This window comes from Notechis scutatus, chromosome Z (genome assembly GCF_049901735.1).
Source record: "Notechis scutatus isolate UNSWTSFEM ecotype Mainland chromosome Z, rNotScu1.2, whole genome shotgun sequence".
Classification (NCBI taxonomy): domain Eukaryota; kingdom Metazoa; phylum Chordata; class Lepidosauria; order Squamata; family Elapidae; genus Notechis; species Notechis scutatus.
In genome coordinates, this window is record NC_142025.1 from 87,413,917 (window position 1) to 87,438,043 (window position 24,127).

The 24,127-nt window shown below is 39.3% G+C and overlaps 1 protein-coding gene across 6 annotated transcripts; it reads left to right on the forward strand.

The window, feature by feature from the left end:
* Positions 1 to 4,230: 4,230 nt before the first annotated feature.
* LOC148128966 (uncharacterized) lies at positions 4,231 to 23,452 on the forward strand. 6 transcript variants are annotated; one of them, XR_015745592.1, is made up of 10 exons: positions 4,232 to 8,015; positions 8,551 to 8,658; positions 9,207 to 9,259; positions 15,023 to 15,168; positions 16,410 to 16,448; positions 17,965 to 18,126; positions 19,344 to 19,388; positions 19,517 to 19,561; positions 21,188 to 21,235; positions 23,343 to 23,452. XR_015745592.1 is itself a non-coding variant. In XM_087945219.1 (9 exons), exons 1-9 carry the CDS (start codon positions 4,698 to 4,700, stop codon positions 22,638 to 22,640), a joined length of 3,825 nt encoding a protein of 1,274 aa, XP_087801345.1. In that variant the 5' UTR covers positions 4,239 to 4,697; the 3' UTR covers positions 22,641 to 23,332. The 6 variants fall into 6 exon arrangements, 4 of the variants coding, with proteins under 4 accessions (XP_087801346.1, XP_087801345.1, XP_087801344.1 ...); XR_015745591.1 differs by lacking the exon at positions 16,410 to 16,448; XM_087945219.1 differs by lacking the exons at positions 15,023 to 15,168; positions 23,343 to 23,452 and adding an exon at positions 22,634 to 23,332 and having other exon boundaries at positions 4,239 to 8,015.
* The last annotated feature ends 675 nt before the right edge of the window (positions 23,453 to 24,127 follow it).

Below are 24,127 nucleotides of genomic sequence, written 5' to 3' on the forward strand. Positions count from 1 at the left end.
TCGAGCCAGTTAGAATAGGCGTCGACAGTAATCAGGAAAGTGTGACCTTTGGTAGGCCCCGCAAAGTCAATATGAATACGGGACCATGGTCCCCTCGGCGTTTCCCATTCGGTTGGGCTTGCTTTAGGTGGGGCGTTGCTGACGTCCTGGCAACGTTGGCACGTAGCGACCCAGGCCTCGATTCTTTTGTCGATTCCCGGCCACCAAGCATAGCTGCGTGCGAGTGATTTCATCCGCACAATGCCCGGATGTCCCTCATGCAATACCGCCAACACAGTCTGTTGCAATTTGCTAGGGATTACGACTCGATCGCCCCACAAGATACAGCCTTTTTGGGAAAACAGCTCGGTTTGGCGGGCTTTGAAAGGCGCCCATTCAGGTGCAATTTGGTCCGTCGGCCACCCCCGTTCAACCCAGCGTAGTATGTGTTGCAGAACTGGGTCGCGTTTCGTTTCAAAAGCAATGTCTCTAGCCGTCAAGGGTGGTTCCTGTAGAGTTTCAATCTGTAGTGTTGAGAGGGTTGGGGCTGGATCCACAACAGCGTCTGGGAGCGGTGTTCTGCTCAATGCATCGGCGTGGAGAATCGATTTCCCCGGGCGGTGCTGCAAGGTGTAGTTGTAGGCCACCAGGAATTCAGACCAACGGGTCATTCTGGGGGACAATATATACGGGGTTGGTTTATTACCCGCAATGATCCCCAGTAGCGGTTTATGATCAGTGATTATTGTAAACGCACGGCCATAAACATATTCGTGAAATCTTTTAACTGCAGCAACAATAGCTAAAGCTTCTTTGTCCAGCTGACTATAATTTCGTTCAGCTTTAGCTAAGGTTCGCGAAAAAAACGCGATGGGGGCTTCCGCTCCGTTTGGTAACACGTGGGCCAGAATTGCCCCAACCCCAAAAGGTGATGCATCACACGTGATAGTGAGTGGCAGGGTCTCGTACTGCATAAGTACTGAATCAGAAGTTAGCAATTTCTTTACTTGTTGGAAAGCATGTTGTTCCCGTTGTCCCCAAACCCACGTTGCTTTTTTGTAATAGTCTATGCAATGGTTCAGCTACTGTTGCTTTGTGGGGTAGAAACACATTATAGAAATTGATAAGTCCAAGGAACGCCTGTAGGTCTGCCTTGTTCCTTGGAGTGGGTGCCTTTTTAATTGCTCGTAATTTGTCTTCGGTGGGATGAATTCCTTGGCTGTCCAGGAGGTATCCCAAAAATTCTACTTTTTCGGTACATAACTGGCATTTATCTTTTTTTACTCTGAGGCCTGCATTTTGGAATCTTCGTAAAACCTCTTTGAGTCGTTTTTCTAGGATGTCTTTGTTAGGTGCGGCGATGAGTACATCGTCGAAATATGGGACAACGCCTTTTATCCCTTGTAACAACCTTTCCATTAAGCTCTGGAAGATTCCAGGGGCGACGCTTACCCCGAATTGGAGCCGGTTGCATTTAAATGCGCCCCTATGTGTTACGATCGTTTGCGCCTCGGCTGTGGTTGGGTCTACAGGCAATTGTTGATACGCCTGGGCTAAATCTAGTTTGGCGAAAACTTTCCCGCCGCCCAGAGAATGGAGTAAATGTTGCACTACCGGTACTGGATAAGCACTTTGCTGCAGTGCGTGGTTTAATGTGGCCCGGTAGTCTCCGCAAATTCTTAGGGACCCATCAGGCTTGATAGGCGTCACTATCGGGGTTTCCCAACGGGCGTGGTCGGTGGGTTCCAGTACGCCCTGCGCTATCAGCTTATCGAGTTGTTCGTCGATTTTAGGCTTTAAGGCGAACGGCACCCGACGCGGCTTAAGGCGGATGGGTGCTATTTCAGGGTTCAAGTTAAACGAGATTGGGGTCCCCTTATACTTGCCTAGTCCGTTCGAAAACGTCTTGGAATTCTTGCACGAGTGCTTCCTCCCAATCGACGCTTTCGGCCTTGTGGACTCCGGCTACAGTGATTCCGAGTGGCCTGAACCATTGGAGGCCTAGAAGACTAGGCCTGTCTCGATCCACGACAGTCAGTGGTAGTGCGACGGTGCGGTCCTTGAATGAGACCTGGAATCTGCGGGACCCGACGACGGGAATTCGGTTGCCCTGATAGTCTTTGAGTATAACCCTCTGAGGGTTAAGGTCTTGGCGGCGAATCGTTGGAAGGAGCTGTTGGAGCGTTTTCCACGACACCATCGAGAGGGAAGACCCCGAGTCTACCTCCATCACGCAAGGTTTGTTTTCGATGGCGACCTTTACTCGGATTTTCCCAGCATCAAGGGATGTAGCGTGGCCTATGGTGATTGTTTGGTGGGTCTCTTCCCGCCTGGTTTCTTCACGCCTGGTGGAAGTGGTGGACGGCTTGTTTCTGTAGGAGTGGTTCAATTTTTCTCGGTGTGTGCCGAAGAATCCTGAAGACTGGAATTCGGCCTGTCGGGGTTTGGAGTTCTGTTTGCTCCTGCAAACCTTTGCGATGTGACTGCGTCTCCCGCAATGGCGGCAAAGTGCGTCAAGGAATTTGCAGCCGGATCGTGGGTGATTCGCTCCACAGCCGGCACACGGTCGAAATGAGTGTTGTGAGGACTGGTCTCTCTCCGTTCGAAGTCGGTTGACCTCTTCCTCATCGCTGTCGGACGGGACTCTAGGTCTTCGTGGTGAGTTGATACCGGGTGTCTCTCTGAGCGAGGCGAGGTATCAGTGGCGAGTTTACGTAGCGGTGCGTTGGTGCGGCGCATTTGGGCTGCCGACTTCTTTGTCGCCTCTGCTGCCGAGGCTTCTTTAAGGGCATCGGTGAGGCTGATGTCCCCCTTAGCCATAATTTTGCTCTGGATAGCGCCGTCTTCTAGGCCCAGAACCAGGCGGTCCCGGAGGGCTTCTTCTAAGTCGGCGAACCCGCAGAGGCCTCCTAGGTTCCGGAGGTCCGCGATGTAATTGGCAAGGCTTTCGCCCTTCCTTTGGTCCCTCTGGTAATATTCGTGTCTTCTTACTAGGGTTGGTACGGTGGGCGCGTAGTGAGCCCGTAGTAACGGCTCGAGGACGTCCCAGTCCATTTCTTTTACCTCTGCTGGCTTGGCAAGCTACTTTGCCATTTTAAACACGGTTGGTCCACAATGCGTTAGAAAGATAGCTCTTTTTTTGCCGGTTGTTGCATCTTTCAAATTGTTGGTTTCCAGAAACATCTGGAACCGATCCATGTAGGCCTCCCAGTCTTCGGTCTCTGGATTGAATGGAGCGGGTGGTACGGCACCGCTGGCCACGTTGCCGTTGATGGTGTGTGTTCGGCCACGTGCTCTGTTAGTTGCTCTGTAGATTAGTCAGCTCTTCGGTCTCCGTATCCCACCCTCGTCGCCAGTGTTAAGTATGGAGAATAACGGAGACCAGACATCTGACCCGTGACTTCAACTCTTTAATAAAGTGATAGAACATAACAGAGCAATGCTATGGGCAGCAGTAACCCTTTTATAGGTTAGCTGCTGCCTTATTAACCAATAAAAATGTGCAACAGGTTCAAACTACTGACCAATAAGGACAGTCCCAAAAGTGGCCAATCAGGGACTGGTTCTGGCCCAATCCCAAGTTGTTGTATAAGGACCAATCAAGTGTGCAGGTTTTCAACCCCTAATTTACATTTAGGTTATTCACTTTTATTGATTCACAACACATACCATCATCATGTTCCCTCCTCCCCACAAATATCCCTAGTGTTTATCATCCCCAAATGCGATACATGTGAAACCAGGAGGGATTGCTTTTCAGTTTAACTGGGTTTTTTTTGGGGGGGGGGGGGGGGGAGTCTTCCTTTGGAAATCAGGCTGATGTTTCAGATTGTACTCAGACATTTAAATTACCTTGGGGTCACTTTTGCTGTTACTGTTTTTTCCCCTTTTCCTGAGTTGTCATTTTTAATATTCTCAAGGTTGATTTTATGTTTCAGATTTATCATGAGTATTGTAAATTGTCCCACAGATGGTATTCATAATATAAACTCCAAGGATTTGGTTGTTTGCAATATGACACAAATACAATAAATATATTTTGGGTGAAGGAAGACAGCTGGATGTTGCACAGGAATTTCTGTTTATCATTTATCCGTTCTTCTGCAGATGATTATCTTACGTGCAATATCCCAGACTAACTCTGCCCCCAGCTGGAATTCAGTCATGAAGGGCTCAAGGTTGCCTCAGCCTTCCATCCTTTCAAGGTTGGTAGAATGAGAACCCAGACTGTTAGGGGAAATATGCTGGCATTGTAAACTGCCCAGAGGAGTGCTGTGAAGCACTGGGGGGAGGGGTATATAAGTTAAAGTCCTACTACTTTCCTTCCTCAACTGCATTTTTCTAGCTAGAAGTAATCTGCAGTAATTTGTTTTAGTAGCTGGGGAATGATAGCCAGGCCCTACAATCTGATTTTCCAGTGAAAACAGATGGTATTCCCTACTATGACTCTGACTCAAAAATATTAATTACAAATCTCCGAGTGAGCTCTTAAAATCAACTCATTATCTATAAACAAGGCCACTACCTATACTATTGTCATGGTCCTGGGAATTCTATGATGTCAGGAATCATGGTAAAATGATGTCACAGCAGTGGCATTATCCTGCAGCCTTCATATGGAATATCCTGTGGTTGCCTGGTAACTGCATAGAATCACTTCAATTGTTGGCTGCAATATTCCAAGGCATCCTTCACTTGGGTAAAATGAGCAAGAGGATATGGGCAGCATGAGACGTGTTGCCCCCTCTGCGACCCAAATTTTCCTGCTTGGAATTCTATTGGTTTATTTTGAAAGGTTGGACGGATTCATACTTTTATGCCCAGCCTCAAATATTAATTGTAGAAGGAACACCAATTCTCCCAATTATGACAATGTGTATATTCCGGAGACAATTGGTAATTCCACTGAATTTCTTAAATTATCAATTTTAAAATTATGGAGTAGATTAACTCAATCAAATCCTCATGAATATTTGGATGAAATGGGATCTCATGAAAATCTGCTGAAAAAACTGTACAAATCATCCAATGTCCTGCAAGTGGCACCCAAAGCAAAAATAACCAAAAATGAAGGGACTCAAGAGTTGGAAGTCCAAAAGGATTTAACTACAGAAATTTTGGAAGTTTCTAGTGACATAAGCCTGAGGCCTAAAAGCTATTTACAAGGGTTAAAGAACCATCAGAATATGGTACAGAGAGATCATTGGCTTCAAAAAAATCCAAGAAAAAAAGATTTAGCTGTTAGGTTACCAACAAAGAGAGGAGGATTAGCAAAAACCACAGGAAAATTTGCAGAAGATCAAATAAAACATAATCCACATACAATGACTGAAATATGGCAGAAGCTTGCAGGGCGACATATGCCTCTGGCTTCCAAAACAAAAATTGCAAAAAACAAAAAGAAAACTCATGGGTTAGAGATCCAAAAGGAAGTAGCCCCAGACATTTCAGAATCTTCTGATGACAAAAGCCTGAGGTCTCTGGAAAGGTTAAAGAGCCATCAAAAAATGATACAAGAAGATCATGAGCTTGGAAAAAAGCAAACAGAAGAAGATTTATTTCTTAGATTTGTAACAAAAAGGCGACAATTTGCAGAAAACATAGGAACACTACAAGGAAAGCAAGTGAAACCTACTTCACACACAATGATTCAACAACTGTGGAAGGCTGCAAGACGACAAGTAACTCTGAAAGTTAAGACGCGGCAACAAGTCACACCCAAAGCAAAAATAACAGAAAAACAAAAGAAAACTCATGAGTTAGAGATCCAAGAGGAAGTAGCCACAGAAATTCCCGAACACTCTGGTGACATTGGCATGAGATCTAAAAGCCTTCTAGAATGGTTAAAGAGCCATCACAAAATAGTACAAGAAGATCATAAGCTTGGAAAAAAGCAAACAGAAGATTTATTTCTTAGATTTGTAACAAAAAGGCGACAATTTGCAGAAAACATAGGAACACTACAAGGAAAGCAAGTGAAACCTACTTCACACACAATGATTCAACAACGGTGGAAGGCTGCAAGACGACAAGTAACTCTGAAAGTTAAGACGCGGCAACAAGTCACACCCAAAGCAAAAATAACAGAAAAACAAAAGAAAACTCATGAGTTAGAGATCCAAGAGGAAGTAGCCACAGAAATTCCCGAACACTCTGGTGACATTGACATGAGATCTAAAAGCCTTCTAGAATGGTTAAAGAGACATCACAAAATAGTACAAGAAGATCATAAGCTTGGAAAAAAGCAAAGAGAAGAAGATTTATTTCTTAGATTTGTAACAAAAAGGCGACAATTTGCAGAAAACATAGGAACACTACAAGGAAAGCAAGTGAAACCTACTTCACACACAATGATTCAACAACGGTGGAAGGCTGCAAGACGACAAGTAACTCTGAAAGTTAAGACGTGGCAACAAGTCACACCCAAAGCAAAAATAACAGAAAAACAAAAGAAAACTCATGAGTTAGAGATCCAAGAGGAAGTAGCCACAGAAATTCCCGAACACTCTGGTGACATTGGCATGAGATCTAAAAGCCTTCTAGAATGGTTAAAGAGCCATCACAAAATAGTACAAGAAGATCATAAGCTTGGAAAAAAGCAAACAGAAGAAAATTTATTTCTCAGATTCCTAACAAAAAGGCGACAATTTGCAGAAAACATAGGAAAACAGCAAGGAGAGTTGGAGGGTGAAAAGGAAGCACTTGCCAAAATTTCAAAAGAAGAGAAGGTTAAGAGGTGGCCAAAGCTGACTCTCAAAGAAAAATTAACAGGAAAGAAAGAGAAAACTCATAAGTTAGAGTTTCAAAAGGAAGGGTCTACAGAAATTTCAGAAGCACTGAAGAATAGTCGATGGCCAAAGATGACACTCGAAGAAAAAATAAGAAGACACAAAGTGAAAAGTCATGAGTTGGAGTTTCAAAAGAAAGTAGCTACAGATATTTCAGAAGCTCTGAAGATTGAGAGGTGGACAAAGATGACCCTCAAAGAAAACATACGAAGAAACCGATTGAAAACTCATGAATTGGAGATTCAAAAGGAAGGGTCTACAGAAACTTCAGAAGCTCTCAAGGTTGAGAGGTGGACAAAGGTGACCCTCAAAGAAGAAATACAAGGAAACAGGTTGAAAACCTATGAGTTGGAGATTCAAAAGGAAGCGCCAACAGAAAGGTTAAAGTGGCACCAAAGAAAAATACAGGAAGATCTTGAGGTTGGGAGAAATGAAAGGGAAAAAACAGGGAAGCCTGTAGCACTACTAGATGCTCAGCGGGTTTCTTCCCTTAAGAGTCTTGCTCAAGCATCCGTTCACTCCTTACAGAAGCGCTCCATTTTACATCTTCCAACTCAGCTGCCTCCTTTGACATCTTCTGTTGTAGTGCATGATGGTGGTGAGGAACAGCCTGGTAAACTGGTCTTTATTCTTAAATCTGGCAAGAGATCAGCAAGCCCCAACCATGGAGAACACATTATCAGTGAGCAAGCGGAGGAGAATAATAGTCATAATGAACAAATTGAAGATGAACTTTTGGAGAAGGAACAGGAATCAAAAGAAAACCTTTTCAGACACTTAATAATTGGAGGAAGCAACTCCAGAATACCTACTGAGGAGTCTGAAACATTGAATGAACTGTTGCCTGATAAAACATTGTCCGATGAAGCAGATTGGGAGTATCAGGAAGAAACCACCTTTGCTCCCCTGATTACTGACGTTTTGTCAAGCACTGATAACTATTTTCTTCAGGGAGAGGCCTTTGAAGCTAAGGTGCAAAAACAGTTGGCACACCTGATTCTTAATGTACCTATGAGGAACCTGATTGCCCACTTGATACGTATCATAAAAGTGAACTGCAGAGAACTGGCTATCCAAATTTCTTGCGCTTTTCTCATCTCTAGAATGGGTCTTGGAATGAAACTCTTCAATAAGAGAAAAAACATGAAGGAAGCTTCTGATTTGTTGAAATCCTACTTGTTCTTGACCAAAAATGAAACCAATATAACTACAGCAAGCTCCAGAAAAATGAAGAAACCTTCTGACGAGGTAAAAGCAACCTAGATAAATAATCCAAACAGGTGCACTATCAAAGTATTACAAGATTTGGTTACCTATATTCCTTTTTATTCCAAGAGGTTAAGTTGATGTAAATTAATTGCGCATTCATTTCTGTAAAGACAATTACTTTTTTTGAGTAAAAGCCTTGTTAGGTAGTTTATAGTAATGTGCATGTGCCAAGACTACGTCTTTACCTGATTCCCATCCCTATATACAAGGATAAGCGGCCATGTGTATATATGTAAGGTTTTACAAATTCTGATAAGCATTTGGGGAGAGTGGAGTATAGCACAAAGGTAAAGTAACTGAAACATGAAAACAAAGAAAAACAGAATGAGGTTCATCAGAATTAAACCAGAAATTTCAGATATGATGATTTTAAGAAAACAGGATTGATAAAGCTGTTGTTCCTTTTAAAGGGTAGGTTGGCCTGAATATAGTTTTTTTCTGGGGAAAAGAGCTTTTACATTCAAATACGTGAAGGCCCACCTTCCACTTTACTTCTCTTTGTTTAACCTTGCAGATACCAAAGCAGGGAATTCGACAATATGGGAGTAGCATCAATTGGCGATTGGCTGTTTCAGTGACAACAGTGATGGTGGTTGTTATTTTAATAATTTGCTTGATTGAGGTAAGCTAAAATATTTTTCTAGAGATCGTTATATTAATTTATTTACCCACTATATCTCAAAGTCCAGTAATGAAAAGATAAATTTCTCCAAACTCTCAATATATATACTGCTTTAGTGAATCCCTAGCATTTCCTTGAACACCGTAACTCAGAAACCACATTACCGCAGCCAGGATTTAATATAATATATTCAACCTCAAAAAAAGGGTGGGACTGATTTTTAAAAAAATTTTTTGGTGAAGCGAACAAATCATGACTAAATGGGTGTATTAAGTTTGGATTCATTCCATCTTAAATTCTGAGAGGGAACCTCTGGCTGGTAGGCTTGATTTGGTCCATAAGACCTTCTTATGAGGTTTACCATGACCATGTTGGAGACCCCACACCTTTTTATAAGCAGAAGATAGAGAAAAAAGAAAAGTTTCTTACTGAGAAGCAGAGGGGGGGAAAACATTGTTCTCTGTGTCAGTCATTGATTCTTTTTCCTCACTGTGAAAAATCTTTACATTTATCCCTCACAATCACACCTCTCTTTTTTGATTAAACAGATCCGTTCTCATCAAACTTCCAAAGGGACAGATGGAATGCCTCCTGTAAAACGGTAACTCTTGCCTGGAGATACTTAGTTTTTGCAATTCTATACTGTGAAAATCCTGTTTATGAGGAACAGCCTCACTATTAAGTGGCAATGCACTTATAAGTTTCACTCTTAAAAAGCAAATTTTAATTCACAAGATGCTGCATCTAAAAGTTGTAAACACTGAAAACATCACCAAATAATCTCATTTTTTGCTGGCTGAATTTATATGTTTAGCAATGGCTTCCTGTTACATTCCTCAACTGGCCTCATATCCTTTTTTCCCCCTCTCCTCTTGGCAACTTTGAATTATTTTCAGTGCTGAACAAACATTAAAATTCAGATTTCCAGTGTGACATGCATGCTAACGAAGCCAAAAAATAAATAAAATCTCAAATAGCTACATGGTTACCTGCAACCTGCACTCTTAAAACTCTGGAGACAATTGCAGGTGTGTGTTTCAGCATAAGAGGTTATTATTAAGGCTTCTTCTGCTCTGCACACTGTTTGTAAATGCACAGAAGAGTCTTGTGACTGAAAAGGCCTTTTGAGTCCATTTTGAGAAACGGAAATAAATACATCTTTCATTTAAATGATAAGAGTTTGTGTATTCCTCCAGTACAGAAATGTATGCCATATTTTGTTTGCACTTTGCCAAAGGGTTTTATCCAGGCTAAGATCTCACTATTTTTCTTTTTAATTGTTTAAGGACACTTCTGGAGAGAGGTGCACTTGAAAAACAGGTATGTAAAGGCAAAAGCTGATGATGTAAAGCTGTTCAATACCACAGACAATACTGCTACCCTACAAAAAGATCTTGACTATGTATCTGAATGGTCAAACAAATGGCAACTTCAAATCTCAACAAATAAATGCTCTGTCTTACATATTGGCAAAAAAAATCAGAAAATAAAATACAAGCTGAATAGTCAAGATCTTGTTGATGACCCAAGCTCTGTAAAGGACCTTGGAATACTCACCTCTAATGATCTAAGTGCTAGAGCCCACTGCAACTACATAGCCAAAAAGGCATTAAGAGTTGTTAACCTAATCCTACGTAGCTTTTTCTCTGGTAATATCACACTACTAACCAGAGCATACAAAACATTTGCTAGACCAATACTCGAATACAGTTCATCAGTCTGGAACCCTCATTACGTATCTGATATTAGCACAATTGAGAAAGTCCAGAAATATTTCACAAGAAGAGTTCTCCATTCTTCTACTCGTTGTAGAATACCTTATGCCACCAGACTTGAAATTCTAGAACTAGAAAACCTTGAATTACGCCGTCTTCGGTCTGACTTAAGCATGGTATATAAAATCATACATTGCAATGTCCTACCTGTCAATGAATACTTCAGCTTCAACCATAACAACACAAGAGCACACAATAGATACAAACTCAAAGTAAACCGCACCAAACTTGATTGCAGGAAATACGACTTCAGCAAGAGTGGTCAATGTCTGGAATACTCTACCCGACTCTGTAGTCTCTTCCCCAAACCCCAAAAACTTTAACCTTAGACTGTCTACTATTGACCTCACCCCTTTCCTAAGAGGTCTGTAGGGGCGTGCATAAGCGCACCAACGTGCCTACCGTCCCTGTCCTATTGTTTCTCTTATTCTTTTATTTTTCTTATATGTACCCATTTCATGTATTCACAACTATGTATACACTTATACTTATTATCTTGTAAACAATTGGCAAATCAAATAAATAAATAAAATAAAATAAATAAAAAAAGCAACGACTGGTGATCTGGCTATATTCAATTTTCTTATTGGATCTGAAAAACACATTCCCATAAGTATTATGTGGCTTAGGCAAGCCTGAATTTAAAATAATGATGATGATGAAGAATGAAGAAGAAGAAGAAGAAGAAGAAGAAGAAGAAGAAGAAGAAGAAGAAGAAGAAGAAGAAGAAGAAGAAGAAGAAGAAGTAGTCAGCTGCAGAAGGCCAATCTACTGGGATCCACTTGCATAAACCGTCGATTCATCACACAGTCCTAAACACTTGGGAAGTGTTCGACTAGTGATTTGAGATACGAAACCCAGCATAGTTGTCTCGTTTGCTGTGTACACTGTTGTTTTTGGTGAATAATACCACCAATAATAATAATAATAATAATAATAATAATAATAATAATAATAATAATAATAATAATAATAATAATAATAATAATCTCTTTTTAGTGGACAACATATTTCCGGGTCATCACCTTTACATACAAATATGACAGCAATTATAAATTCATATATGCATACTTAATTCTATTATTACCTTTTCCATTCCAAATTTTCAGTAAGGAGAGAAACAAACACATTAATTCTAGCCTCTTTCATTAATCTGAATCGAAACATCTTTTTGTTTCATTTCAATTATTTCAAATATAATCCTTTAATATTTATTTTAAAAATAAAGATAAACAATATGAGTTTGCCTAATAATAATAATAATAACGATAATAATAATAAAAAAGTTACCAATGTCTCTCCTTGCTTTTAATAGTCTATGTTAACTTATTAATTTAGTTGGTTCTTTAGTCTGTCATATTCCCTTTCCATTACACATTCTTTTTATAAATTCTAGATTAATACAAACTTTAACACTAAAAAAAAAAACAAGTATAGGTTTCCCCCTTTTACTGCTTTGAGTGTGACACCTCAATGATTAAAATATACCTTTATTCCCTCATCTTGATTCCCAATAAACCATTATTTTTAAGAAGTTAAAATAATAATCATTACATCTTTTCATTTGGATTCCGCAGCATATTTTCCCCCCTTGTTTTTTAATAAGAGTTATCAGTATCAATATTACCCAATTTTCTGAATATTTTTAGTTGCAGAAATATTTTTATTATTCTGTCACCCTGCAGAATCCCCTTTTTAATTCATCAACCATTATCTCTGAAAAAACAATTTCTTTTCAACATTTTACTATTTCCATATTTCTTTATTTCATGCACCTGTTTCTTACTGCTTCTCCTCCCCCTCTTTTCCCTATATCTTTTCTCATTCCAGTTTGTATCCCTCTCTTTCTTAATATCTTCCTTTCCCCTTTTCTGCTGGGTCTTTCTGCCTTTCCCTACTTCACAGGTATTCCCTTTGATTGCCTTCTTAAATCTCAACTTTTTAACCTTCTTTCTTTCCCTACTTCTTTGTAGTGTTCTTTGTGTTAATTGTCTATTTAAAGTGTCTTCTCCGTGAGTCGACTCTTCCTCCTCTGAAGCTCTTTCTTCTTGTTCTTCAATCGTCATTTCCATTTTTTTGAACACAGAGCAAAGTGATTCGCCTCTTTCCTGTAGTAATTCTCTCATATTTTTAAGTTCCATTTTTAATTCCCGAAGAGATATCATCATTACACACTCTTATATTTTATGATCGTTAAAGTCCACACAAAAAAACAACACTTTTACTTTCCTTCTTCTTTCAATTTTCTAAAGTTCTCAGTTATTCCAGCCCAGGGTCTATACCAAAAACATCAATCAATCCCACAGTCAGTCTTTCCTTGCTTTTTCCTTTATTCTGGTTCTGCTTTCACTTTCTAAGATTCTTACTTTGTTTCAATATTTCTTTAATGTTATATCCACACAAGTTCATTCAGAAACAGGATGCTTTCCATTTTGTTTGAGCTCAAGTTTTTGTCAAAAGGTGGCACTCTCCATTATACAAAGTCTTCACCTTTTCCCCCTATTTTTTTATTTAGGGTTTTTCGAACCTCAATATTCCAGTACAGTCCAGTCTCCAATTTGTAAACTTTATTATTATTATTTTTTGACAAGCTTAAGTCCAGCTTTATTTTATGCCTGTTTATTCCCAAAATATTTTAGTCCAATTTAGTTAAATCTTTAGTTCCAGCTTCTTCCTTTCCCAGTTCAAAGCCTCGCTTAGCTGTCAAAAATATTTTCTTATTTTTTTTTCCTGTTCCTTTGTCATTTCGTCGCTCACTTTTCTTTTCTTAGAAATTCCATATTATCTTCATCCCGGGGTACTTTTATTTAGTTGTATTTCCCAGTTGTCCCGGTTCAGATGTTATCCACCTCTTTTTTCCCTCCTGCACAAATCTTAATCCAGCTGAGTCCTCCTCTTCGGGGTGGCCATTTTAAACCACCGCTGCAGTCGTCTTTGGGGTGAAAAAGACAAAGCCCGGGGGGGACATGCGGCTCCCCTCAACCTGGCTTGCAGCTTCCCCTTACTCCGCCGCCCCTCCAAGGCAGCTTCAGCCCCTAATCGTAATGATCGGGGCTCTCCAATGAAAGAGCATGGACCATAGCCGCAGAGAGTCGCGATTTACGGTCCGTCAGCGAGGAGGCTCTGCCTTCTTCCCCGGATTTTTTAAAATTTTGTAAGCTACCCAAAATCACTTTTGTGTGTTGGATGATTACTTAAATTTGTTTAAATAAATAAATAAAAATATAATCCTCTCATTTTGGAAGTATATTAAACTAAATGGGCCTTTCTTCTGAGTAAATAAACTTCAGGATTGGGTGCAGTGTTTAACATAGGTTGACTTTTACTTGGTAACTGAAGTCCATAGCAAGCTGTTGTACTCTCTCTAAAAGTAGCTGTTCCTGTTTTAAAGTCACTGAGTTTAAAATCATTTAAGCCAGGCAGGATAATCACTCCATACTGTGGATAAAGATGGCAGCTTCTCAGCTGTTCCTCCTGAATCTTCCAATTTCCCTCGCTTCTTAGCATTTCTTCTAGATCCTGCAAGCCAATCAGTTGTCTTCAGGAACAGGAGGCACCCTTATTTTCTGCTCATGTAGAAGTAATTCAGAACTAGCTTCTCTGTGTAGAATGAGAAGAAGGCAATTGTAATAGCCAATGTCCAGGAGCCCAGCCTGTCCTATACCTGTGATTTCTAGATGACTGACAATTTGAAATGTTGAAATATATGCTATAGTATTTAGGAATAACACAATATTTTGAACTATTTGAAGACTTTTTATGACATAGTTCCCACATTGTGTCAAACTGTGGATGACCAGAAAATTGTTTATGGAATAAATCCCAATGGCTGGATTCACAAAACGAAGGGAAAACCTGAATGTGAGAATGTATTGAGTCAAATGTATAAAATGCATCTTACAGTTTTAGGTATTTTTGTGTATTTAAAATTATTGCTAATGCATCTTTTAGGAGAAAAGTTTTGCTACAACCACTTGTGACTTATTAAATATACCAAATATGAATAAACATGGCTTTTCAAGATTTTCCAAGCATCTTTTCCAGCTCTGTCAAACTCATTAATGTGGGAGATAAAATGCATGAAGCAAGATTGGTCTTTTGCAAAGATCCCATATGAATAATAGTGACAATTCACTTAACCAGAGTTGTATGGACCAGGTGAATTGATAAAAGCCTTATTTCCATACAACATTAAGGCATACAATTATTTCACACATCATAATTAAACCCGAATTAAATAACATGTATTAAGCATAACATCACTTGCAAAGTTTAGGAATGTTAATACTGCAGGAATTTTTTTTAGCTGCAGCTAACTACTACTGATCATTAACATTGATTAGCAGAAGTACAAAATACATTCCAGAATTCTCTATCATAGATGAAGAGGGAGCTAAAACTCATGACCTAATTAGGAGTCCACAAGTTTGCTCTAATTTGCTAGCCACAATATTCCTCCAGGAAGAACCTCCATTCTATAATTTGAAATTTGAATCTGAAATATAAATAAAATGATAATGCAACATGAAAATTAAAATCTCAGACTTAAGTTTTATTATCATTTTTTCACATCCTTTCCTCACACTTAGACTTCAGCAATTTCTGTTGAAAAGTCTCCTTGGCTTAAAGATATTTATCACTCTCTTGATAAAATGTGGAAAAAACGTAGCAGTGATGCATTTCATGTTGAAGAATCCTCAGAAGAGGAAGAGATATTCAATCGTGACAACGCAAGGTATTTTTCTTTTTTTTCCCTTTGGCACATATTACAAGAAAGAAATTCACAAAGCATGATGATGATGATGAATTTAATCATCATCATTTAAGCCACCATGTTCATTTACAGCCTGGCTTCCTTTTACTGCTAACTCTTCCAAATGTAATTACATTCTCCAATGAATTCTCCTGTGTGGCATGACCAAAATAAAAATAGAGAGGGAATCATCCCTACCTGACACTTATATCTTTCATTGTAAAATTCTTGGAACAAGTTTGGATTTGCCCAAACTGAGATCACTGCAATGCGCTTTACACGGGGCTGTCCTTGAAGATCACGTCAACTGCCCTTGAAGGCAACTCAGAAGCTCCATCTGGCCCCAAAAGCAGTGGCACATGCAGTTCTAGGTTTGCCAATCTTATACCTCTATTATATGACCTGTTGGCTCCCAGTTTTCTTCTGGGTGTAATTCAAGGTCCTGGTTGTCACCTTTAAATCCCTACATGGCAGGAATCAGGATATTTGCAGGATCCCGTCTCCCTGACAGTGTCTGTCCTTCCTACCAGATCTGATAGAGTAGGTACACTCCAGGTCCTTTGCCTGAAGTCTTGCCATCTAGTGGGAGCTTGGAGCAGTGCCTTTTTCTGGGGCTGTTCCTACCTTATGGAACCTTCTCCTCTCAAAAGATTCAGCAAACCCTGGTGCAGAGATGGAAAAAGAATATCTGGTGGTGAAATATCCTAAGGGGATGATTGAGGAGCCTGGTTTGTGTTTTCATTTTATGGTTTAATAGTTATTAATTTTATTGCTATCACTACCCAGAATTTTGTTTAAGATGGGCAGCCGTACAAATATTTCTTATAGAGGCAAATGTGTGGCATTCCACAGAAATGCTTACTTTCTTCTTCCGTTGAAAAAAAAACATAATGTATCTGCAAGAATGAAGAATGTGTGCAGTTGGAGATGTTGCCCTTGCTGACTACAAGGTTTGGATTTATCTTCATATACTGCTTCTGTAATTTGCTGGGGATACCAATTATCTTTTTTGGCTATAGCTGTTTTCTCTAAATATGGGATTACACCACTGCAGAGCCAATGTATGTAATATTGTTTTGAAAATAGATTTGTTTCACATACAAGACTTGTATGTGAATAACAAACCATACAAATTGCAAAAAAAAAAAAAAAAAAAAAACCCAACCCTTACATCTTATTGTTGCACAACAAACCTGTAATTTCTGCTCTTCTTTATTTATCAGACTTCCAGAAATCCCTGGGCCTCTTCCTGTGGAAGTAATGTGAGTTACTACATAAACCACAAAACTATTTTCCTGTTTAAAATTTAGAGCACCACAACAATTCTTCTGCGTTTTTGTTGAAATGTAGAAATTTTTACAGTGCTGTTTCCAACAAATGTTTCCAGCACAATTGTGTAACTGAGCAGAGTTCAAAACATTGGAAGAATACTTATGGTATTTCGTTTAATTTTTTTCAAATTTTCAATGTATTTAAATATATATATTTATATTTTAGACTATGTATTATAGGAGATATCCTCTGCAATAATGTATTTTATTTTTCAATATAACTACATTTTCCTCTTATTTTAGCAATCCAAATGTGGAGATATAATTCAATTAACATTTTAGAAACAGCTATAATTGATGAAGACCCAGTTGTTGCAGTTGTTTAGGTACCAGGCTAAAAACCAAGAGATGATGAGATCTAGTCTCACCTTTGGGCATTAAGCCAGGAGGGTGACCTTGGGTCAGCCACTCTCTCAGCCCTAGGAAGGAAGCAATGGCAAATCCCTTCTGATATCTTCCCAAGAAAACTGCAGGGACAATCCAGACATTTGCCAGCAGTCAACATTGATATGAAGACATGCACACAAACAGTGATAGTTAAATAAATACATCCACCAAAAATCTTTATGTAAATCCTTCAAAACTGGTTAACTTAAAAGCAGGAATGCCTCTTGGATTCATAACCAATTAAACAACTGTGCCTTTAAGATGTGCCTTTAAATAGTACAAGCTTTAAGGCTCTAAAAGAACTGCAATAGAAGTCCTTTATGTTGGGATCAAGTCTTATTTTGTTCAATGACAAAAAACAAATTTTACATTGGCTAAAATGTTCTTCCATTGCATCCTGTCCTGTAGGATTGTTAACAGTTTCTTGAGGCATAGAAGAGACATGAAGCAGATGTGTTCCCAGAAAGCTAATCCACTTCTAGTACCAAAGTTGGAGACGTATTTGTTTATGTTCTTATTTGTTGGATATATATATTTTACCATTTCTTTGCCTGTGGACTCAATAGGAGTCTCCCCACTCATTTTATCCCAACAGCAACAAACCTGTGAGATAGATTTATCTCAGGAAGTGACTGCGCCAAATCATTCAGAGGACTCCATGACATTTGTGGAGATTTGAATATGGGTCTCCCCACACATGGTCCAACAGTTTAACCCAGTTAACCTTTAAAAGTCATACTATGAATTAGGAATCAACAAGCTGAAGCAGAATGAGAAACATAAGATAAGTAAATGTATATAAAAATCAAAGGCTTGAAAAAAGGTCGAAGAATCCGCTTAGATGTTTTGGAGAAGCTAGACTTCATATTCAAGGAAGGTGAGGCCCTGGGTTTTGCAGCAAAACCATCTTAGGGTTCTTAATGGCAACTACACAATTGTTGCCACATTTAGAGAAATTCTGAAATGCTGGATTCACATAAGGAAACAAAAGATCACCACTTTGTTCTTTATTGACCCCTTTAAACTTGGATTAATATCTGTTTCTGCATTATCTTCCTAGGGAAATATTGCCGCCGCCACCAGTGGCAACTGAACCTCCAGCTCTAACTCTGCCTCTAGCTGAACCTACAGCTCCACCTCCAGCTCCAGCTCCACCACCACCTCCAGCTCCTGTTCCCGCTCCCGCTCCAGAGCCTGTTAAAAAGGCCAGTTCAAAGAAAATGTGAGTATCTGTAGAGTTACATGTGTGGGATAGTATTCTTTTACTTGAAGATAGATCCACCCATAGATTCACCCACCCATAGTTTCATTCAGTTTATGAAAGAGCCGTGGTGGCGCAGTGGTTAGAATGTGGTATTGCAGGCTAACTCACTGCTCACTGCCAGGAGTTCAATCCTGACGTCTCAAGATTGACTCAACCTTCCATCCTTCCAGTGCCAGTAAAATGAGGACTCAGATTATTGGGGGCAATTTACTGACTCTGTAAACCACTGAGAAAGAACTGTAAAGCACTGTGAAATGGTATATAAGTCTTAGTGCTGTTCCTATTGAATTTCTTAATCATATTTATATAAACTGATTGTTTTTCATAGCTGCTATACTAAGAGATGCCACTCGAAATTCCTAGCCCTATTTTTAGGCAAGCAAACTGGGACGGAGTGATATTAGGTTTAATTTCCCCAGGAGAAAAAAAATCTCCAATAGATTGAAGGTCACGGTAGCCATGTTCCAGAGGACGATTTATCTATAGCATTTTGCTCAATCACAGAGCTTTTAAGATGGGGTGGGCTTCAAAACCGGTTCTCTGCCCGGTTGCTGGGTGGGTGTGGCCCTGGTGGGTGTGGCCTAGTCGGCCTTCTGCACCATGGCGGCGGCGGGGGGGGGGCATTTTTGCCCTCCCTGGACTCTAGAGGCTTTCCTTGAGCCTCCAGGAGAGAAGGGAAATGGCCTACCTGGGCTCTGAAGGCCTTCTGGAGGCCTGAAATGGGCACGTTTCCAGCCTTCCGGAGCCTCCCCAAGCCTCCACATGGGCCCTGCACTTACCTGACGTCCAAAAAGGGTCTCATGGAGACTCCTGGGAGGGGAGGGGTGGGCGGAGCCAGCCAGGGGTGGGATTTGCCAGTTCGCTGAACCAGTCATTAAAAATGATAAAATTAGCTACCGGTTTGCCCAAACTGGTGCAAACCAGTAGCAGCCCACCCCTGTTTTAAGATATGTGGATGTCATCTCCCAAAAATTACCTAGCCAGCCATGCTTAATATTAACATCTAAAGTTCCCGAGGTTGAGAAAAACCACTCTAAAACTTCCTTGCATTTTAAGAAGTTTGAAAAGAAATGAGCCATTATTCTTCCCAGGATAATGTATCACTAGGAAGGACGTAATCTCAGTTGTAGCAGAGTTCTTCTGTTCTGTTAAAATATCTTTCTGTTCTTTGTCAGGTCTGAAAAAGAGACAGGCACTACGGAAACCTCACCAACAACTGAGTGAGTAGTATAGTCTCTCAAGGATTGTTCTTTAACTTATAACTTTTTTCCACCAAAATATTTCCTGGGAAGGATGCAATCTAGGTTGTAGCAGAGTTCTTTTTAACTTCTATTCTGTTGTTTGTCAGGACTGAAAAAGAGACAGGCACTAGTGAAACCAGTCCAAAAACTGAGTAAGTAGTACAATTTGTCAAGGGCTCTTCTTCAACTTGGAACTTTTTTCCTCCAAGTTATTTCTAAGTAGTGCATTTGTTTAAAATAACATCTAATTTATATTGTTACTATTGCAGTTTCATCATTATTAAAATTAACAACTCTACACACCTAACAACTTTCGCATATATAGACTAAATATAAAATATATTGCATGCAGAATGGTAATGCCCTAACACCACCTCCTGTACTGTAATAGTATGAAACAATCTGGAACAATAAAGCATCCCATTTTTAGTAGCTGAACACATTTCAGATTCTAAGAGCATTCTGAACTAAAAATTCAAACGGGGGGGGGGGAGGGGGGGAGCAGAACTAGGAAGCGGAGGATGCCTCCTAGTTCTAGCACTCACTAACCTGGTTGAAACTAAAGGGCAAAAAGCAGCATTCTTTCCTGGCTGCCCCACTCCTCAAACCCAAAGGAGAGTTTCTAGCTGAGTGCAGGAAAGTGCCCGAATCTGAGCAGCAGAGAGTGTCTCCTCTTAAGGGAGGTTTAATTTATTTTGGTGCACATTAAGGAAGATTTTATGAAATCTTCTTACTCTCTTTAGCTGTAAGTAAATGGAGTTAATGATGCTACAAAACTGATTTGTTTGCACGGATGGAGAAGTGCCTTGCACAACGCTTTTGATGCTGGGCACAAAAGAGGATTGGCCTCTTCTGCCACAAATTCATTTACCTGCAAACTCTGATCCAACCTGACGGGGACTTAGATAAGAAGGCTTAAATATGGGGTTGACTGCCCTCTAGGCCCAACAGATGAGACCACAATGTGAGACGAAAGATCACCTTCTTATTAATAAAATAAAATCCTCATGACTGAATTTGGAGAGAAAGAAAAGCAAGTCATAAGCAATAGTATTTGGAAGGAAAGGACCAAAATGGTAGATCTGGTGCATGAGGAACTCAAAAAGTAAAAAGCAAGCTTACGAGTGATAACTGATGCAGGGAACTGCTGCAACATGGGTAGTTCTTGAGGCACCTAGAGTGGCCCCTGTTACATCACTGCTCTGAGAGCTGCCCTGGTGGTTGGTTTGATTCTGGGTGCATTTCAAAGAGTTGGTTATTACCCTTAAAGCCCTGCATGGCATAGGTCCAGGTTACTTGAGGAACAGCGGCTGCCGGGATCCAGGAGAAGGACTCCTGCCCTCTGGGACACCTTACCCTTGGGGTGAGATTGGCTGCCATCCTTCTGACCTTCGTTAAGGTCAGAGCTGAAGACCTGACTCTGCCAGATGGCTTGGGGCCCCAACAAGAGCGCATCACACTGGAGGTGGCTGGTGAATTAAGAGGCAATCCCACATCTCTCCCACTGTACATCCTCCTCCATCCCACCCCATCTTTTACCTTTTGGTTATCTTTTATTTATTAACTTTGTCTTTGATTATAACCACTGGTATCATCTCAGAAATATTTAACTTTTACCCCGTAAGCCTCCTAGGGTTGCTTAGGAAGAAGATGGGTGGCAATTAAATCAAACAAATAAACAAATAAATAACTAGGCTAAGCTGACCAGGTGAAAATAAAATATTCAACTGCTGCCAGACCAATACTTAAATTCGGCTTTTAATTTTTTTAAAAAACAGGGGTTCAGAAACAGAAGGAGAAGGAACTGAAGGTACTTCAAAGAAAACGTAAGTAGCTTCAGTGTGCAAGTCAGGAGTGTTTCTCTTTAAGAATTTTTGAATGGTTCAGAATGCATTTGAAGATCCACTTTTATAGGATATTTAATATGTAAAACATCTCGCAATCTCATTTTATTTCATTGTTCAACAGTACAAAGAAAAAGTTCTGGTAGAAAATAGGAAAAGGAAGGAGAAAAATAGAAAAGAGCAAAAACTTTTTACCTTTTCCAGTTCTGGAGTACTGAACACCTATTACAAAAGGGAGTAGATCTCCTTTCAGTGTATATTCATTGTATGTTGCATACATGTGGATGTAATTTCCTATCATTTTTATATCTATCTGATGCTAACAGATTGGAAGCTTTTCAATTTTGCTTTTGCATTTGTATTTATATTTATATTGGATCCTATATTTACTCTTTGAAGAATAGTCAGAAAACCTGCAGTAACTTATGGACGAACGACTCTTTTTAGAAATGAAATGCTTGGTAAATTAATAAAGCCCTCTACTAGAGCATTATATAATTAAAATAGCATGAAATCTAAAATAAACATTAAACAATAAAGCTACTATTCCTCTCTAAAAATGTAAAATATAAAGAAGGAATGGAGATTTTTTTTCCTAGAAGATTTTCTTTTGTGTGCCTTCTTTGCTAGAAGGGACATAGAAAGCAAAGGTATGTTTAGTGGATATGAAAAATTAGCTTCAAGCTACAGTTGTTTTGGGTGATTTTCCTATGGTTGTCAGATCTAGATCTCCTCAAAGAAAATATGTTCTTTCTGAAAAATCTAGCCTAGCAACATTGCAATTCATAGAGAGAATATAAGAATTTTCACATGAATACCTGATGTTCCAGATTTTCTTAATATATTTAGTTTGGGGGATCATATTTTCCAATGTATGTTAAAATATATAATGATGTTTTCATATTACCTTGGTTTAATAGAATCTGGAAATGCAGATTTAGAAATCAGTCACTTTCTGTCAAAGAAGCTAGTATCTTGCAACAGAATTAGCAAGAGCAATAGCACTTGCACTTGTATACAACCTCACAATGCTTTACAGCACTCTCTGAGCTGTTTATAGTGTCAGAATATTGCCCCCAACAATATGGCGGCAATGCCAACCTTGGAAAGGGAAAAGGGTGAGTCAACCGTGTGTCAGTCAGGGTATAACTTTTGGCTATGGGCAGAATTAGCTTGTAATACTGTATATCAGTAATTAGCTGTACTACTCAGTCAGAAAGTACTGCGAGGTGCAGGAGGAGGCTGAGTTGGCAAACTACAGAAAAAGATTCCAGGATTGTTGAGAAAGGGTAGGAAGTGAAAAACAAACAGAAACTTAAAGGACTCATTAAAATGTCTCAATAGACAAGATAATATTGTGTTCTGCCTGTTACAATTCAGGTTTTGATACAAGAATATGCACCCTGATCTGTATAACCAATTCACAGATGAACCTCAGAGAATATAATGTGTTTTACTCCTAAGTACATTTACATTTGGATACCACAGTAAGAATCCTCCCAAACACTGGTTTACTAGGAAATAGCGGCATCCTGATTTTTTGTTGTTGTTGTTGCACCCATTGTGTTCCTCCTATTGAAATATTTTATTTAGCATAGATGCTTGTTTACAGGGACATAGAAATAGTCATGCATTTCATTTATTTATTAAACAAATGTATATAATTGCCTAACTCACATGTAGGTAATTCCAAGTGGCTTATAACATCTATTTAACATGTATTAATTAATTCTATTCAAACCTAGGGCTTCACTTCTTCCTTTCCCTATCCTTACCATAGATAGAAAATGATGCTTCCCATGATGTGGGAAGATTTTATGGGTGGTTACCAAGGCCTTTTCTCTTAGAGCGGCTGGCTATGAGAGTGTTTTTGAAATAAAAGCTCTAAAACACTTCTGAAATTCTTGCTCTTCTCAGAAAAATAATGGCACCTCAATATATGGATATTACTTTAGAAGCACCTGAGAATAAGGGTACTGGATCTATTATAATAATAATAGCTTGACAAAAGTTGAACAGACTTATTAGAAGAATATGTAGTTTTATAAGCACATTGTAATATCATCTTTTAATCTGTTTATATCTACAGAAGTTCAGAAGAGGGAGATGAGGACGAGGAAGAAGAAGAAGATTAATCCTATTTATCTAGAGCACTGCTTATCACTATATATTTTATTATTAAATACATTTTTCCATGCACCTTTTTATTGTTATCCTTATCCCGAGGCTTAAAAACATTTCAGAATAGCTATTCTCTCATCTGAAGCAACTGCAATTGGGTTGGGCTAAGGTTCTTATCACTTCTTAGTGGCAACCAATTATAAAATCTATAGGTTTCTTGGTGCCAGAATGATGTTTTACTAATGTATAGAACATTCACATGACATTTGTGTAGCAGCAGGATTACCCTAGTGTGTATGTATTTATTTATTGCATCTCTATAAAATCTTCAATAATATTTTCAGGTTCCCAAGTGCAGAATACTGTATCAGGTTTTTACATCTGTAACTAAAATTATGACTATAAACTGTAACACACACACACACACACACACACACACACACAAAATAGCAGGGAGCAAAATAAAACTCACAGTGTGATTAAGAATTCACAACACTTACAATACAAAATGAAAATGTAACAGCTATTAAAAAGTCTGAGGAATAAAAAAATATTCACTTGATGGCAAAATAACAAAATTAGCTGTATAAGACTGCTCTCCTTTGCAGGGAAAACATTCTGTTTTCCTCACTTCACTTGTCAGGAGCAAAAAAATAAAATAAAACGACCTTGAAAAAGCTTTCATGGTTCAAACTGAGAGAGATGAGAGTATAAACTCCTTCTAAAATCTTGGTCCCAAGTCAAAAGAGCACT

What these genes read in the sequence shown, in the direction of transcription:
- LOC148128966 (XM_087945216.1), top strand. Translation starts at nt 4,698, where the DNA reads ATGGGCAGCATGAGACGTGTTGCCCCCTCTGCGACCCAAATTTTCCTG. An exon ending in TGAAGAAACCTTCTGACGAG is followed by an intron (nt 8,016 to 8,550) that starts GTAAAAGCAACC and finishes TTAACCTTGCAG; the next exon opens with ATACCAAAGCAGGGAATTCG. An exon ending in GAAGGTACTTCAAAGAAAAC is followed by an intron (nt 21,236 to 23,342) that starts GTAAGTAGCTTC and finishes TTATATCTACAG; the next exon opens with AAGTTCAGAAGAGGGAGATG.